Source organism: Mastomys coucha, unplaced genomic scaffold, assembly GCF_008632895.1.
Source record: "Mastomys coucha isolate ucsf_1 unplaced genomic scaffold, UCSF_Mcou_1 pScaffold4, whole genome shotgun sequence".
Taxonomy (NCBI): domain Eukaryota; kingdom Metazoa; phylum Chordata; class Mammalia; order Rodentia; family Muridae; genus Mastomys; species Mastomys coucha.
Window position 1 is genome coordinate 42461470 of NW_022196910.1, and position 16644 is coordinate 42478113.

Consider the following 16644-nt stretch of genomic DNA (forward strand, 5'->3'; position numbering starts at 1 on the left):
TCCAAAGGTCCTGAGTTCAAATCCCAGCAACCACATAGTGGCTCACAACTATCTGTAATGAGATCTGACGCCCTCTTCTGGAGTGTCTGAAGACAGCTACAGTGTACTTACAAATAATAAATAAATCTTTAAAAAAAAAGTTACATTTCAGTGAAAGTATGGAGATGTAGGGCAAGCTAATTTTCTAAAGACATTTCAAGTTGCAATGATTAGGAATAAGAAGTTCTGGTGAGCTTTTCTAAGTGGCCAGAAAGACAAGATTTTTGATGTTTTCACTGTAAAGAAGTAATAAATGGCTGAGATAATTAGATCTGATTTAAATACTATAGTATGTGTGCATATCGAAACAGCACAAGTACCCATCAGTTTGTATAGTATTTATGTAGTGTAGTTAAAAATTTGAAAGGTAGAGTGAAAAATTAGCAAGTTACTTCAGTTCGAAAACACGTTTAGAACACGTGCTTTTAAGATAACCTATTTTAGTTTCTTTGAAGAAAAATGGGTATTCAAAATATTTTAAGTATTCCGGGAATATCTGTACTTAGAACATAAAACATTCAAATGCAAACTAATGAGAACATCTTTTTCCTCCTGCAATAATGTTAAAAACTTAACATTGTCCTTGGAATTGTAACTCTGGTCTTTAGTATTCTTGTACTGCAGCTGGATGAGTCACTTCACTTATTGCTGGCTTCCTGCTGTTGTCTCGTCTTAAATGTTGTCCAGCTCTTACTTTCCTCTTCTGCTTCATGTCTGCATATTTACATACAAACCAGTAATTTCTACCAATTGACTGTCTGTCTGTATTATAAGAATTACATTAGTCTTGATTTATAGAAGGGAAATGAGTTTTTGTTATTTTATCCATATTTTCCATTTAAATATTTTATTTTGATGCTAACATTACATTTTAATTGAGTTGGTAAAAGATTCAAGTTGGCAAATGTTTAAAGTTGAGTAAGAGAATTTAAAAATAGTAACATTTTTTTCTGTTTTAAAGAAACTTGGTGAAGAAGAGGAGGAACTGTCTGAACTGCAGCTTCGCCTTCTGGCTCTTCAGTCAGCTAGTAAAAAATGGCAGCAGAAAGAGCAGCAGGTGATGAAGGAGAGCAAAGAAAAACTGACCAAGACCAAAACTGCACAGCAAAAGGCCAAAACCAGCACGAAAGCACACTCGGCCAAGAAAGTGAGCACCACAGGTGATGAGCTCTTTAAACCGTTTCAGTTGAGCGAGTATGTCTTGTAGTATCTCTAGCTGTCATTTCCGACATTTTTTTTTTTTAAAGAAAATTACTCTTCTCTATAATAAAAATCAAAACAAAACAAACCCAAACCAAAAACTGAAAGTCAAAACAAACTTAAGAAAACTAATAAAACGCATACATGCACGTGTGCACACGTGCGCACACACACACATACACATTGAAACTCCAAAAAGCCAAAAAATTCACAAAATGATGTGGAGCCTGTTTTTGTATTGGCCAGCTACTTTTGGGCATGGAGCCTGTAGGGGTTTGGGGAGGGGTGATGAGAACAAAAGTTGGGTAGAGAGGTGGGTAGGATCAGAGAGGGAAAAGGGTATTAGGAACTTGTATGAAAACATTTTTTAAGTAAAAGCATTTTATATGTATGGGTATTCTGCCCACATGTATGTGTCTGAATCATGTCCTGTTTGATGCCTTAGGAGGCCACATGAGTATCTAGAATTGGAGTTACAGATGGTTGTGAGCTAGGAATTGAACCTGGGTCTTCTTGTTCTTAACCACTGAGCTATCGCTCTAGCCCTGTAATTCAGCAAGTTTAGAGTTTGGGAAATTACATAGTCCTAAATTGGATGTGAATACTGTTATAAATAGAATTCAGGGACGACCGACTCTCTGTTCTGTTAGTTAGCGATATAAAAACACTGCTTAAGTTTTAACTTTTAGTTGGTAGATAACTGACATTCTACTTTCATGGGAAGCTAAACAAGCCTTACGGAAGCAGCAGACAAAGGCATGGAAGAAACTCCAGCAGCAGAAAGAGCAGGAGAGACAGAAAGAAGAGGACCAGCGGAAACATGCTGAGGAAGAAGAGAGGAGGAAAAGAGAAGAAGAAATTAGAAAAATCAGAGACCTTTCAAATCAGGAAGAACAGTACAATCGATTCATGAAATTGGTTGGTGGGAAGAGGAGATCAAGAAGTAAAGTAAGAACTATCACGTCAAAATGTGCAAAAGTTTTTAAGATTTCTTTCATTCATTCATTCATTCATTTTTTTTGAGGATCAGAACACTTGTACCATAGTGCATGTGTGGAGACCAGGGGACAGCTTGCAGGAGTCAGTTCTATCATGTGGGTCATGGAGATTGAGCTCTGATCATGTGCTCGGCAGTCACTGAAGCCATCCCATTGGCCCAGAATGTTTGTCTTTAAGTGTTTTGTTAATATTATTTCAAAGATCCAATTAGCTAAGGGAAACTAAATATCTTAAGTTTGGTAGAGCATCTATTGATAGTCCTTTCCCTTCTGTGTTTGATGTAGCAGACTCAGTCTTCAGGATGTCGTCTTCAACCACTTCTCCACTTTGTGGTTTTGTGGGTTTTTTGTTTTTTGTTTTTTTTTAAATTTTATGACTTCATTGCCCCTGGCTGTTTTATATTTAGTCTTTACTATGTTAGTCGTGACCATTATTTTATATGTTATTGACAATGACTGGGTAAGACATTTCCTTTTTGGGTGCTATCCGGAAAAATAAGCTGGGAGAGTTGTTATTTGGCTTGGTAATATTAACAGTGATAATATTTTTGGAGTTTTGAACTTTAAGAATACACTTGTGAGTATATTAACTTTTAAAAGTTTTTAAAAAAAGTTTTAAAAGTTTTAAAAAGTTCTTTAAGGTGAGAGTCAAGGGGAAGCTTTCTTTAGGCAAGGATTATAATAATATTTACAATTAAGACCCTTACAAATAGAATATTTGTCTAGAGATAAATATATTATTTGTACTTTCTTATCTCTGCCTGCATAGGTTTTTCTAGGTTTTTTTGTTTGTTTGTTTTTTCGAGACAGGGTTTCTCTGTGTAGTCCTGGCTGTCCTGGAACTCACTCTGTAGACCAGGCTGGCCTTGAACTCAGGAATCTGCCTGCCTCTGCCTCCCAAGTGCTGGGACTAAAGGCGTGTGCCACCACTACCTGGCCTCTAGTTTTTGTCATAAACTCTGGGAGTAAAACAGAAGATATAAAAAGCATAGCATATAAACATGCAGTCAAGCTTATAGTTTTCAGATACAATTGATTCATTTATAACTAAAATGTTGTTGACTTTTCAGTATGTATTTACCTATATGCATGCCTGATGCCTGTAGAGGCTAGAAGAAGACATTGGATCCTCTAGAACTGGAGTCACACTTGTGAGCTACCATATAGGTGCTGGGAATTGGCCAGTACTCTTAACCACTGAGCCATCTCTACAGCTCCTATTCTTTACTTAAAAAAAATCTGATATTATAATTTAATACTTAAATGACCATTTTCCTACTAGTTTCATGCCTAAATCGTAATGGTTGTAAGGACTTTGTAATCTGATTTTATTTTTTAAGGATTCCAATTTAATTGCTTAGACAGAGGGGAAATTCATTTGTATAGATAATACATAACTGTCAGAGGCACTTTCCAGATTTTATGCCATGTGCAAGCCTCATTGAATTATACTGATTTGGGGTATTTGCCCTTAAAAGATAATTATCAGCTCTTGTGATAAGTAACCCAAGAATAGCCTAAGAAAATGTTTGTCATATACTTAGTCTTCAGATCCTGACCTGAGGCGATCCTTAGAAAAGCAGTCTGACAGTGGAGGAGGCATCTATCAATATGATAACTATGAAGAAGTTGCTATGGATACAGATAGTGAAACCAGTTCTCCAGGTAGGAGACAAAACTTAGAAACATTTTATACTCACAATTAAGCTACTCAACCTTCAATGAAATGTCTTAATGAAGGTGAGATTTACTGATGAGTTTTATATGATACTGTGAAAACTTAGCGTACATTTCTGTTGTATAGTTTTAACCTTTATTTTCAAGTATACTTTTCTAAAGAGGTTTAAATTAAAACTTAAGAAAAACTTTTATTTTATGTGCATTGATATTTTGCCTGCATGTATGTCTATATGAAAATGTCAGATCTTGGAGTTACCAGCAGTTGTGAGCTACCGTGTGGGTGCTGGAATTTGAACCCAGGTCTATCTGGAAGGCCAGTTAGTGCCTTTAACTGCTGAGCCATCTCTCTAGGCCTGAGGCTCTAAATTAAAAAGCTTTGTTTCAACTCTGTTGAGTATTTGATCTAAATGATTTTATGAGTTCTGGGACTAAAGCCATGAGCCACCATGCTCAGGCAGTTTTTCTTGATACTCAGATGTGATTCATGAGCGATCTATTCTCTTAGTAATTTTAAACACCTGTACCTGAGGCAGGAGAAACGATACAGACAGCCTTTGAGAAGCTGAGGACTTAGGAGTGCCTGGGATTGTAGGCATATGGTACGATGCCTAACATGAATTTTGAGGAATTAAATGCCAGCTTAAAAGAAACTTTTAACTTTATCATTTAAGAACAATTTATATGATTCAAGAAGGATGCATAGGAGTTTAAGATTTATCATAAATTTATGAGATCTAATTTACACTCCGCCTAGGTGTATGTCCTCAAGCATACCGATACCTTTAATAATACTCCTGTTGAAGCACTTTACTAAACTTGTGTCTTTCTTTCAAACAGCTCCTTCACCAGTACAACCACCGTTTTTTTCTGAGTGTTCACTGGGGTATTTTTCTTCAGCACCATCTGTTTCTTTGCCTCCACCAGCTCAGGTTTCAGTAAGTAAAAACTGAGTGATCCTAAAGAAATTACTGTGTATCTTCAAATGTGTTTTGGGAAACTAGTATGAATTGTTTGGTTTGAAGAGTTCCTTTATTTATTTATTTTATTTATTTTATGTATATGAGTACACACTCTAGCTGTACAGATGGTTGTGAGCCTTCATCTGGTCATTGGGAATTGACTTTTAGGACCTTTGATTGCTCCGGTAGACCCTGCTCACTCAGTCCCTGCTCGCTCAGGCCCACAGATTTATTTATTATTATACATAAGTGCACTGTAGCTGTCTTCAGACACATCAGAAGAGGGCGTCAGATCTCATTATGGGTGGTTGCTGGGATTTGAACTCAGGACCTTCGGAAGAGCAGTTGGTGCTCTTACCTGCTGAGCTATCTCACCAGCCCTGAAGAGTTCTTAAAAATCATAATCACTATTTAGAATTAATAGCCAGAAATATGTAGAATTAAACAGGTGATATTCTAGCTATTCACTTGGTAGTTTTGTTTTTTTAATTATAGCTAATTTTAATTTTATTGATATCAGTCTTCCTTCTTTGCATCTCAAATAATTGCTTCTCATAAAATTTATTCCATAGCAGAATAAAAATTGCTGCTCTCTGTTTTATTTTATTGATTTTTTTTCTTTGTTTGTTTTCGGAGGCAGGGTTTACATAGCCCTGCATGTTGTAGAACTAATTATGTAGACAAGACTGGCCTCAAACTCAGAGATCTCCCTTCTGAATTTTTGTTTTGTTTCCTTGAGACAAGATTTCCCTGGGTAATAGTTCTGGAATTCACTTTGTAGCCCAGGCTGTCCTTAAACTCACAGAGATACCTTTGCTTCTGCCTCTGGAATGCTGGGATTAAAGGCACGTGCTACCATGCTTGACCTGGAAATTTTTTTTTAATGAATTAAGATTTAAATAGGATACATACTCTTCTTTGGATTACCATCATTATGTTTTACTTGAAAATCAAGCAGAAGAAGCATATTATCTACAGAAATTAAATCTTTTTCATTTGATTTTTAAAATGCATATGTTTGTATGTCTGTACATGTATGTCTGCACATGCTGAAGCACACGTGCGAAGGTCGAGCACAACTTTGTTTCTCTTCTTCCACTACGTTGGTTCTAGGGACCTGCTTTGACCCATTGAGTCATCACGCCAGGACTGATCTTTAAAAAAAAAAATCTATCAATTACCCTGCTTTGTTTTAAGACAGGTCTCACTATATACCCCATGTGGCCTGATGTTTAAATGAGAATGGCCTCAAAGATCAGCCTGCTCTGCCCCTGGGCACTTGGGCTAAAGGTACCTGCTGCCACTCTGGCCAGCAGCATCCCTTTTAAAAAAAAAAAAAAAAAAAAATCTGCCAGGCGGTGGTGGCGCACGCCTTTAATCCCAGCATTTGGGAGGCAGAGGCAGGTGGATTTCTGAGTTCGAGGCCAGCCTAGTCTACAGAGTGAGTTCCAGGACAGCCAAAGCTACACAGAGAAACCCTGTTTCGAGAGAGAAAAAAAAGATCACAAAATAAAGGTTCTGCAGTTATTTCTAGATTGAGAGCATCTAGAGATCAGACAGAATCTCCTACTAGGTAATTAACTTTTCTATTGAAAATTTTCTTGGTAGATGCTTAGTATCTTCTGGGGGTGGTTATGGTAAGGGAAACTGACATGTTTTCTTTTGAGAACGAGGAATGAGTGAGCTAATCAATTGTGAGGATTACTGAAAAGTCTTTGAAACAAAAGCATCTAAACTAAGGGATTTATAGAAATCGAGTTTCCTATATAATCTCTAAGAAGCCATTTTTACAAGGATTTTAAGAGATGTTGGACAGATAGGTACTCTGGGGTCTTACTCTTATCCCTTTGATTTGTAATTTGATTTTAATGCTACTTGTAAAGTTTTACTACTAAAATATTTTAGTTTGTTATTCTTTTAAATTTATCCCTATGTGTGATAATACATGTCAGGGCTTGGGAGGAACAGGGAGGTGGATCTCTTATGGCCAGCCTGGTCTACATAGTAAGTTCCAGGCTACTCTGGGCTATACAATGAGACCTTGTCTATAAATACATATATGCTTTAACTTAAATACAATATTAATTTTAGTTTTACTGATTTTTGTTTTAAAATTTGATTTGATCTAAAGACCTTGTCTAATTGGATTCTTATACTGTCTAGAATTTTAATTGTAGGTAAGGGTAGGAACAGAGGTATTTGTAAAATTACTGTGAAACTTATAATGTTTCAAATATTGTTAATTGCAAAAGTAACATTTTAATCATTGAATATTCTGCACTAGCTTTGAGTTGTGCATAATATTTATATCGGTATACATAGAACAACTAAATAAAAATTTACTTTTTCTGATTTAATAATTCTTCAGAGATGTTTGAAGTTAATCAAATTTAAATTTAAATGATTTCTTCTTTAAAACCCAGTCTGTGCCGTCTTTGAACCAGTCTTATGGGGAAGGCCTGTGCGTTTCTCTTGACCCTCTACCTCCTCTTCCACCTTTGCCACCTCTACCACCTGAAGATCCAGAGCAGCCTCCAAAGCCACCATTTGCAGATGAAGAGGAGGAGGAAGAAATGCTCCTTCGAGAGGAACTACTTAAATCTCTAGCAAATAAAAGAGCTTTTAAGCCAGAGGTAATTTAGTGCCTGACCCTCTAGGTGGTGCTCTTGCACCTAAGCATTAGGATGTTCTCTTTCAGAGCTAATAGGTTTTTCAGCAAAGTTAGGCTAACTCTAATGTTATTTTACTTCAGATCTCTAAAGTGACAGACGTGGTCTTTTTATTTGGAAATGTTTATCTTTTTCTTATTAGGAAACATCCAGTAATAGTGACCCACCTTCACCTCCAGTTCTGAACAATTCTCAGCCTTTGTCAAGAAGCAATCTATCAATAGTCAGTATTAATACAGTATCTCAGCCTAGGATCCAGAATCCAAAGTTTCACAGAGGACCACGTCTTCCACGAACTGTGATCTCGGTAAAAACAAACATAAGACTCAATACTTTTATTCAAATAGCTTATTAGAATTATTTTTACTGTCCTGTCTCTACCATCTAGTTCATTCGTATACAAAAATAAATTCTTATATAACTACAAACGAAAAACTTAAAAGCAGTTTGAAGTAAGAGTAGCATGTTCCCTTGCAGACTGGTAGACTTGGGGATGGTGTGTTTGAGAATGTGTTCTGCTCAGAGTGTGATAGCTATTCTTTGCTCTTTTTAAAGAACTTAAATTGGTCCATTTTCAGCCTTTTCTGGTATCATTTGTAACAAGTATCTAAAATTCTTCTCGGTGCTTTGCTGTTTAAAAAATTTTTAATAGGAGTGAGAATTGAACCTAGACCTTCCCCCACAACAGACAAGCATACTAACAAAGTACCTTTTTTTTTTTTTCTTTTTAAATTTGGAGATCTCACTGAATTATACAGGCAGGCCTTGAACTTGATAGTCCTGTCTCAGCCTCCAGACTAGTAGGAATTGCAGGCCTGTGCCACCAAGCCAAACTATTTCTTAAATAACTTGTTCATATTTTCAACCAGCGATCATACTAAATGGAAGATTTACTCATGATGTTTATTAAGGGAGTTGATCTGAGTCTGGTGGTACATGTAACACCAGCATATAGGAGTTGATCTGAGTCTCGTGATACATTAACACCAGCATATAGGTGTTGGAAGCTTTTGAGTTCTTCCTGGGCTACGTAATATGAGTCTGGCACAATAAAGAAACCCCCAAGAACTGTGAATGTGGTTTGGTGAGAATGATTTCCTTAGCATGTACAAAGCTTTGGGTTTAGTCCCCAGCACTAGAAAATAAAGGTTGCAATGAAACTTTTTAAAATCTTAGTTCCTAATAGCTTTAAAAGAAAATATAGCAAAGTCAAGTTGAAATCTTTCCTCCAATAGGACGACTAACTTTGGTCAATCACTCTGTAGTTGTAGTCAAAGAGTCTACAAAGTTTGTAAATGATTTCTTTGAGTTAATGTAGATGGCAGTGTATTTCTTCATAGAAAGAAAAAAAATTATTCTAGAAGGTGGTCATTGTAATATCTGGAAGACTGGTTTTTGTGCTTGGATTATAACCATATTGGGGATATAATAAAATGTAATCAGAAGTGCCACTATATGCTATGTAGAGCTTGTTATTTTTGTGTGTTGATATACAAAGAATCTAAAAGACTTGTATGAAGCTGTACACTTAATTTTCAAAGAATAATAAAAAGAATTGAAATGTTTTTCCTGAGGGGCTGGAGAGATTGCTCAGTGGTTAAGAGTACTTCTATTCCTGTAAGGAGTTTGGTTTGCGGTACCTGTGTTATGCTGCTCAAACCAGCTGTAATTCCAACTTTAGGCAATTGAATACCCTCCTCTGGCCTCCAAGGCCACCTGCTATACACACATGTGGCATATGCACAGACACATAGACACACAGGCAAACACAGTTCAATTTTTGAAGATTTATTTTATGTATGAGTACTCTATCTGTATGTGTGCCTACAGGCCAGAAGAGGTCACTGGATCCCATTATAGATGGTTGTGAGCCACCATCTGGTTGCCGGAGATTGAACTCAGGGCCTCTGGAAGAAAAGACTGAGTGCTCTTAATCACTGAGCCCCAAGACACATTTTTTTTTTTTTTAAGAGGGGAAGAAAAAAAAAGGAATGCATGTATAATCATGATTAACAAATGCATTGCTTTTGTAGCTTCCAAAACATAAATCAGTGGTTGTAACCCTGAATGATTCAGATGATAGTGAGTCTGATGGAGAAGCTTCCAAGTCAACCAATAGTGTTTTTGGTGGATTAGAGTCCATGATCAAAGAAGCAAGACGAACTGCGGAGGTATGTGCTATAATTAATGTTGTAAGACAGTTGGTGTATTGGCAATCATTAACGTTAATTTTGTTCCTGAAAAAAATTAGATCTTAGACTTTAAGCATATTAAGTACAATGGTTTGTAGAAAAAGTATTTGTGCTTTTAGTACTTATATACTGAAGTATCTGTTCATTTCTTAGATTTTGCTGTTTTGAAAATTGCATCTCCAGGCAGCCATAAATTCGTTGCCCGGCAGTGGTGGCCCATGCCTTTAATCCCAGCACTTGGGAGGCAGAGGCAGGTAGATTTCTCACTTGGAGGCCAGCTTGGTCTACAGAGTGAGTTCCAGGACAGCCAGGGCAACACAGAGAAACCCTGTCTCGAAACAAAACAAAACAAGACAAAACAAGAAAAGAAAATTGCCTTTGTGTTTTCAATTACTCCCTTTCAGAATAGTAAAATGGATTCATCTGTGTACAAGGGAAATTAAATGTTCAGCATTGTATTACATTAACTGAAACACTAGTTTTCTTTCTTTCTTTTTTTTAAAGACTTATTTATTTTATGTATGAGTACACTGTTGCTCTCTTCAGAAGCAACGTTAGATCTCATTACAGATGGTTATGAGCCACCATGTGGTTGCTGGGAATTGAACTCAGGACCTCTGGAAGAGCAGTCAGTGCTCTTAACCACAGTACTCTTCAACTCAAAACACCAGTATCTAAGTAAAAAAAAAAATCTATAGTGTTTAAGACCTTTCAGGATTTTTTCTGTTCCAGTATGATTCAACTTTGTGGTTTTTTTTTTTTTTTTTTTTTTTTTTTTTTTTTTTTTTTTTTTTTTTTTTTTGGTTTTTTTTCGAGACAGGGTTTCTCTGTATAGGCCTGGCTGTCCTGGAACTCACTCTGGAGACCAGGCTGGCCTCGAACTCAGAAATCCGCCTGCCTCTGCCTCCCAAGTGCTGGGATTAAAGGCGTGCGCCACCACCGCCCGGCAACTTTGTGTTTTTAAGGAATAGCTTTTGACTAGGTAGATTATGTAATTGGGGAGTTGACAACTAGCCTGTTTAGTTTTCAAAAGAAGAGTAAGGCTAGTGCTAAGATAGTCAGTATCTTAGCATATACGGTGGAATAACATAAAATATAAATAGCAGAGGAGAAATTTTGAAAGCTGTTGATCTTGTTGATTTCAAATGCCTTTTTTTTTTTTTTTTTTTTTTTTTTTTAGCAAGCTTCAAAACCCAAAGTACCTCCAAAATCTGAAAAAGAAAATGACCCTCTGCGAACCCCTGAAGCTCTACCTGAAGAAAAGAAGATGGAATACAGATTGTTAAAGGAAGAGATTGCCAAGTAAGGGAGAGTCTGTAATTCACTTGAAAGTAGTGTTTGCTGAAGTTTCTTTTATCTGTATAAACCAGGACTCTGAAGTTATCCTAGTTATGGAGTCAGTGTTATGGTTTATACATGGGGAGTCAGTCATCTGTCAACCTAAATACAGTGGGGCACTGAGGTACAACTAGCTTAGGAAACACAGAAGAACTGCACTGTTAGCTCTGAGTGCAAATGTCAACTTGAGTCTATATACTGGTTATAGTCAGTGTCATTAACATGTATTTTATAAAAGTGTATTTTAAAGAAAATGCTTTTGGTTTACTCTTTGGTCTATTTCCTCTCTCAATTTAGTCGTGAGAAACAACGTTTGATTAAATCAGATCAATTGAAGACAAGTTCTTCATCCCCAGCAAACTCGGATGTGGAAATGGATGGGATTGGTAGAATAGCAATGGTTACTAAGCAAGTTGCAGATGCAGAAGCAAAGCTTAAAAAACACAAGTGAGTCTCATTTAGTGTCTGATTAAATTTGGTATATTTCTTTATGTGCCTGAATTGGAAGATCTATATCTATATTTATATTTGTATATGTCATTAGTAACTACTGTAGGATTACAATTTTATCTTCCAGTGGTTTTCCCACTCCCAACCAGTGGCAAACATGTTACACCCCAACCTCTCTAGGGTCTTAAAAATCTCCATACAGCCGGGCAGTGGTGGCGCACGCCTTTACTCCCAGCGCTTGGGAGGCAGAGACAGGCGGATTTCTGAGTTAGAGGCCAGCCTGGTCTACAGAGTGAGTTCCAGGACAGCCAGGGCTACAAAGAGAAACCCTGTCTCAAAAAACTAAAAAAAAAAAAATTCTTCATACAGGGTTGAGTTAGGTATAAGAGCAGGAGTGTGGATGTGGGAGGGAGGTGCTGGACAACTCCTGGTCACAGATTCTCCCATGTGGTCAAACTATAGCAGTTATTCGTTCTATTGAATAGAACACATACCTCACAGTTATATAAGGTAATTTAATTTATTTTAATTAGAGGTACCAAGACCTTTAAGGAAGGTTGACAGATTGAAGCAGTTTATTCATTGCTAAGATCATTTATGAATTTCCTCATTTTATAACCCTAAGAACTTTTGAATATATTTAGAACATCTTCAATTTTTTTTTTTTTTTAGATGGCCATTTTTAGAACATCTTCATTGTAAAGCGTATTTTTATCTTTTAAGGGAAAGCACATTCCTATAACTTATGTTGAGGGGTATATGTGTATGTTTATTTTTGAGGTATGTGTAGCCCTGGCTGGCCTGGAACTTGGTGTGTAGACAAGGCTGGCTTCAAATTTGTGGCAGTCTTCATGCCTCTGCTTCCTGAATGTTGATATTAGAGGTATGCACTTCTACCCAATTTACCTCTATTATTAAAAGTGGACTTGATTGTTGGAAAAAGTTACTATCTGATTCAGTGAATGATGTTCATGCTGTCTGATCTCCTAAATTAACATGTAGAATTGTTTATGTTTAAGTAGCATAATGACTTTAAAGGCAAGCTTTTAAATATTCATCTGGAGGTCCTTAAGGAAAAGGAATATGTGTAGCCTCATTTCTAACACTTCAGACCCCTGGACCTCTTTGTGTGAGTCATGAAAGTGAATGTAATTGTGATTTTAAAACAAATACATCATGAGCACTGCAAGATGGCACAATGACTTCCATACAGACACATGCTCTGATTTCCTTCTGAATGGGGCGCTAAGCATTAAGTTCTGAGCACAGTATATTTGCAAGTGTTTAGGTTTTGGGTGTTCATCTTGTACTAAACTATTTTATAACTTGTAGGATTTGTCTTCAGTTTATGACCAGAGTTGTCTCTTTCAAATTATTTGTATGTAGATAAAAATTCTTAAGATACATTATTATGTTATTAATTTGAAATGTTTCTGTTTTGATGGTGTTAGTCTGCTAGTTCTAGAAAAAATAAGAATTCTGTTGTTTACCACTCAGGATTCTCTTGATTAAAGATGAATCAGTTTTAAAGAATCTAGTACTGCAAGAAGCCAAGAAGAAAGAGTCTGTTCGAAATGCTGAAGCAAAAATTACAAAACTTACAGAACAACTTCAGGCAGCAGAGAAAATCCTCAGTGTTAACAGGATGTTTTTGAAGAAGCTCCAAGAACAAGTAATGTTCTTTTCTAAAAAATTAAATAGTGTAGTCTGATGTGTACTATATTTTTTAAAAAGTTTTATTTTTATTCCTGTGCATATGTGTGTGTGTGTGTGTCTGTTACAGTGTGTGTGCCAGTGCTCACTGTAGTCAGTCAGACATTGTATTCCTTGGAGCTGGAGTTATAGGGAGTTGTGAGCTGCTGCATGTGGGTGCTAGGAACCGAGCTCCAGGCCTCTGGAAAGCAGGAAACTGTGGAACTCACTTTCCAACCCAGTACTATATATTTACATGGGCAGTGTTTAATGTTTATTTTTGGTTTTGTTTTTCCTCTAAAGCAAAGGGGGAAAGATTGAACCTAAGCTATCGGCATACATGTAACCTGTGGTCTTATTGAGACATACTCTTAGAATATTTTTACTTTGAGTTGAATACCTCTAAAGCTATTGTGTTTGAGATGATATTTCAAAAAGATTTTAATTTATGCTTTCTGTTTTTAGATTCACAGAGTTCAACAGCGTGTTACCATTAAGAAAGCTTTGACTCTGAAGTATGGAGAAGAGCTTGCTCGGGCAAAGGCAGTGGCTAGTAAAGAACTAGGGAAGCGTAAACTGGAACAAGATCGCCTTGGAGTAAGTTGCCTAGGAATATTTCTGGAAAGCAGAGATTTTTTTTTTTTTTAAATTTTAGTGGTACTTCTAAGCTAAGAGATGTATAAAGTGAATTCCAACTTTGCTGCAACTTCAAAGAGAACAGATTATATTACTATTCAGTCTGTACATTCTAGAGTTTGTTTTTAAGTGATACTTATATTTTGGATGCTTTTAAAATTTATTTTGCATTGCTTTTAGTTTTTGTTGGTCACTGATTAACTTGCAAACGTGTGTTGCTTGTTAAATTGTTTCGCTCTCCTTGACTGTTTGGTTTTGTGGCATTGGTATAATATTCTAGTGATACCACAGTTATCTTGTGAGCAATTATGTATGATTGTATAAAATGATATAAAGTATTTACTTTTCTCCCACAGCCAAACAAAATGATGAGACTGGATAATTCTCCAATATCAAGTCCAAGGAAGCATTCAGCAGAATTAATTGCTATGGAAAAAAGACGATTACAAAAGCTAGAATATGAATATGCCTTGAAAATTCAAAAGTTAAAAGAAGCCCGAGCCCTCAAAGCAAAGGAACAACAAAACCTTGTTCCCGTTGTGGAAGAGGAATCTGAGTTTTCTTTACCTCAACCCTCGCTTCATGATCTGACCCAGGATAAATTAACCTTGGACACAGAAGAAAATGATGTTGATGATGAAGTTTTATCAGGTTCAAACAGAGAACGAAGAAGATCCTTCCTAGAGTCCAATTCTTTCACTAAGCCCAACCTTAAGCACACTGACACGCCTAACAAAGAGTGTATAAACAAACTTAGTAAGAGTACTGTGGAAAAGCCAGAACTTTTTCTAGGGTTAAAAATAGGTGAATTACAAAAATTATATTCAAAAGCTGACAGTTTAAAACAGTTGATTTTAAAAACTACCACAGGCATTACAGAAAAAGTTATGCATGGTCAGGTAAGTGGCATTTCATATTTTCTATAACATTTAGAGTTTACTTACTGCCTCACTTGTCTTTGGGATTACTGTGATTTCATTTTTTTTTTTCCCCCAGGAGATTTCTGTGGATGTGGATTTTGTTACAGCACAGAGTAAAACAACAGAAGTGAAGCCATGTCCATTTAGACCTTACCAGAGCCCTCTTCTTGTCTTTAAATCCTACAGGTATAGAAGAGATAGTTAATAGTGTGCATTTCAGAGTTACCCTGGCTCCTAATACTTTACCTTAAGTCTGTCTTAATAAAAGCACTTGAATTATGATCACTTGAAAACCTTTTTACGGAAGACAAAAGTATTTATTGCTATTGTTCTCAAATCACATCAGAAAGGGAATTTTAGCATGTTCTTTGGGTTCAAATTCTAAGTTTCTGTTAAGTATTTTAGGAATAGAGTCTTGTGAAAATTTTTATTTATTCATTGATTTATATGTATTTTTTTTAAAAAAATAGCACATTTTATTTTATGTATATGAGTACACTGTTGCTGTCTCTCTTCAGACACACAAGAAGAGGGCATCAGATCCCATTATAGATGGTTGTGAGCCACCATATGGTTGGACTGTGAGCCATCATGTGTGTGGCTGCTGGGAATTGAACTCTGGCCCGCTTGCTCGGGCCCCCTTGCTCCAGTGTAATTCATTCTAGCTGTGTTCAGATGCACCAGAAGAGGATGTCAGATCTCATTATGGGTGGTTGTGAGCCACCATGTGGTTGCTAGGATCTGAACTCAGGACCTTCTATAAGTATTTTTTAAGATAGAATCTTAGTACATAGTTCAGGCTGAACTGCTTTTTAGCTTCAAACTTAAAGGTAATCCTCAGCTCTGTGCTTTCCAGGTGCTAGTATTATAGCTGTGTGCTGCCATTTTTGGACAGTGACGGTTTTTTAATTTGAGGATTCCTCACTTGTCATTGGCTAGCCTCTGTAATGTTGAATTAGACATTCTTTTTTTTTATTAGGTGTTTCCTTTATTTACATATCATACAATATCTCCTTTCTCAGGTTCCCTTCCAAAAAAAAAAAAAAAATAAAATAAAAAAACAAATAATCAAACCCCTGTTCCCTCCCCAACTTAGGCATTCTTAGGTGGCTAAAGTCCCACAACATTTTCAGAATGCTAGATGTTATGGACTGCTAAATGGATATGATTTAATGATAAGGTTACAAAGCACTTACTAGGTAGAATAAGCTCATATCCCAGCATTCATGCTGGCTGTGTAATGTAGATAAGAAATACCAGTAAAGAGCATTTTATTGTGTGGAGGGAAAAAAGATGGTAGAATATAGCATTATGTATTTTTCTATTTTTCCTGTATTATAAATAGTTTTAAAGTTCTTTTGTTATTTATTTGTACTTGGAATTGAACTTAGGGCCTCACCTGTGTTAGGCAGGTACTCTACCACTGAATGCTTCCCAAGTCTGATATTTTTTCTTTTAAATGAGATGGAGCCTTCCTGTGTCAGCTCAGCTTTCTTTGAACTCAACCTCCCAAGTGCTGAGAAACAGTTGTACAACACCTCACTCATTTTCAACATGACATCTCTCGTGTCCCCATTATAAAAGTAGCTTGTTCCTATTATTTATATCATGGCTATTTTCATTTTAATGTTGATTTGATTAGTAAGCAGGTATAGAACTTTTAACTGAGAAATACAAATTTAAGAAATTGTCTAGTTTTCTATCCATCTAACATGCCTGTCCATTCTTTTTCTAGATTTAGTCCTTACTACCGAACCAAGGAAAAACTTCCTCTAAGTTCAGTATCATACAGTAATATGATTGAGCCAGATCAGTGTTTCTGCCGTTTTGATTTAACAGGAACATGCAATGACGATGATTGTCAGTGGTAG

At 36.4% G+C, this 16644-nt stretch overlaps 1 protein-coding gene across 2 annotated transcripts in view; it reads left to right on the forward strand.

Annotated features, from left to right (window-relative positions):
* Zfc3h1 (zinc finger C3H1-type containing) overlaps positions 1 to 16644 on the forward strand; it is a 52114-nt gene that overhangs the window by 16364 nt on the left and 19106 nt on the right. The window contains exons 4-17 of one of the 2 annotated variants that reach the window (XM_031350343.1): positions 1001 to 1199; positions 1964 to 2187; positions 3782 to 3902; positions 4755 to 4852; positions 7300 to 7509; positions 7688 to 7852; positions 9579 to 9716; positions 10918 to 11039; positions 11373 to 11522; positions 13023 to 13197; positions 13683 to 13814; positions 14210 to 14752; positions 14850 to 14959; positions 16509 to 16640. In XM_031350343.1, the coding sequence (XP_031206203.1) occupies positions 1001 to 1199; positions 1964 to 2187; positions 3782 to 3902; positions 4755 to 4852; positions 7300 to 7509; positions 7688 to 7852; positions 9579 to 9716; positions 10918 to 11039; positions 11373 to 11522; positions 13023 to 13197; positions 13683 to 13814; positions 14210 to 14752; positions 14850 to 14959; positions 16509 to 16640 (2519 nt within the window). The remainder of the gene's footprint in view (positions 1 to 1000; positions 1200 to 1963; positions 2188 to 3781; positions 3903 to 4754; positions 4853 to 7299; positions 7510 to 7687; positions 7853 to 9578; positions 9717 to 10917; positions 11040 to 11372; positions 11523 to 13022; positions 13198 to 13682; positions 13815 to 14209; positions 14753 to 14849; positions 14960 to 16508; positions 16641 to 16644) is intronic. The other variant, XM_031350344.1, reaches the window with a different exon arrangement.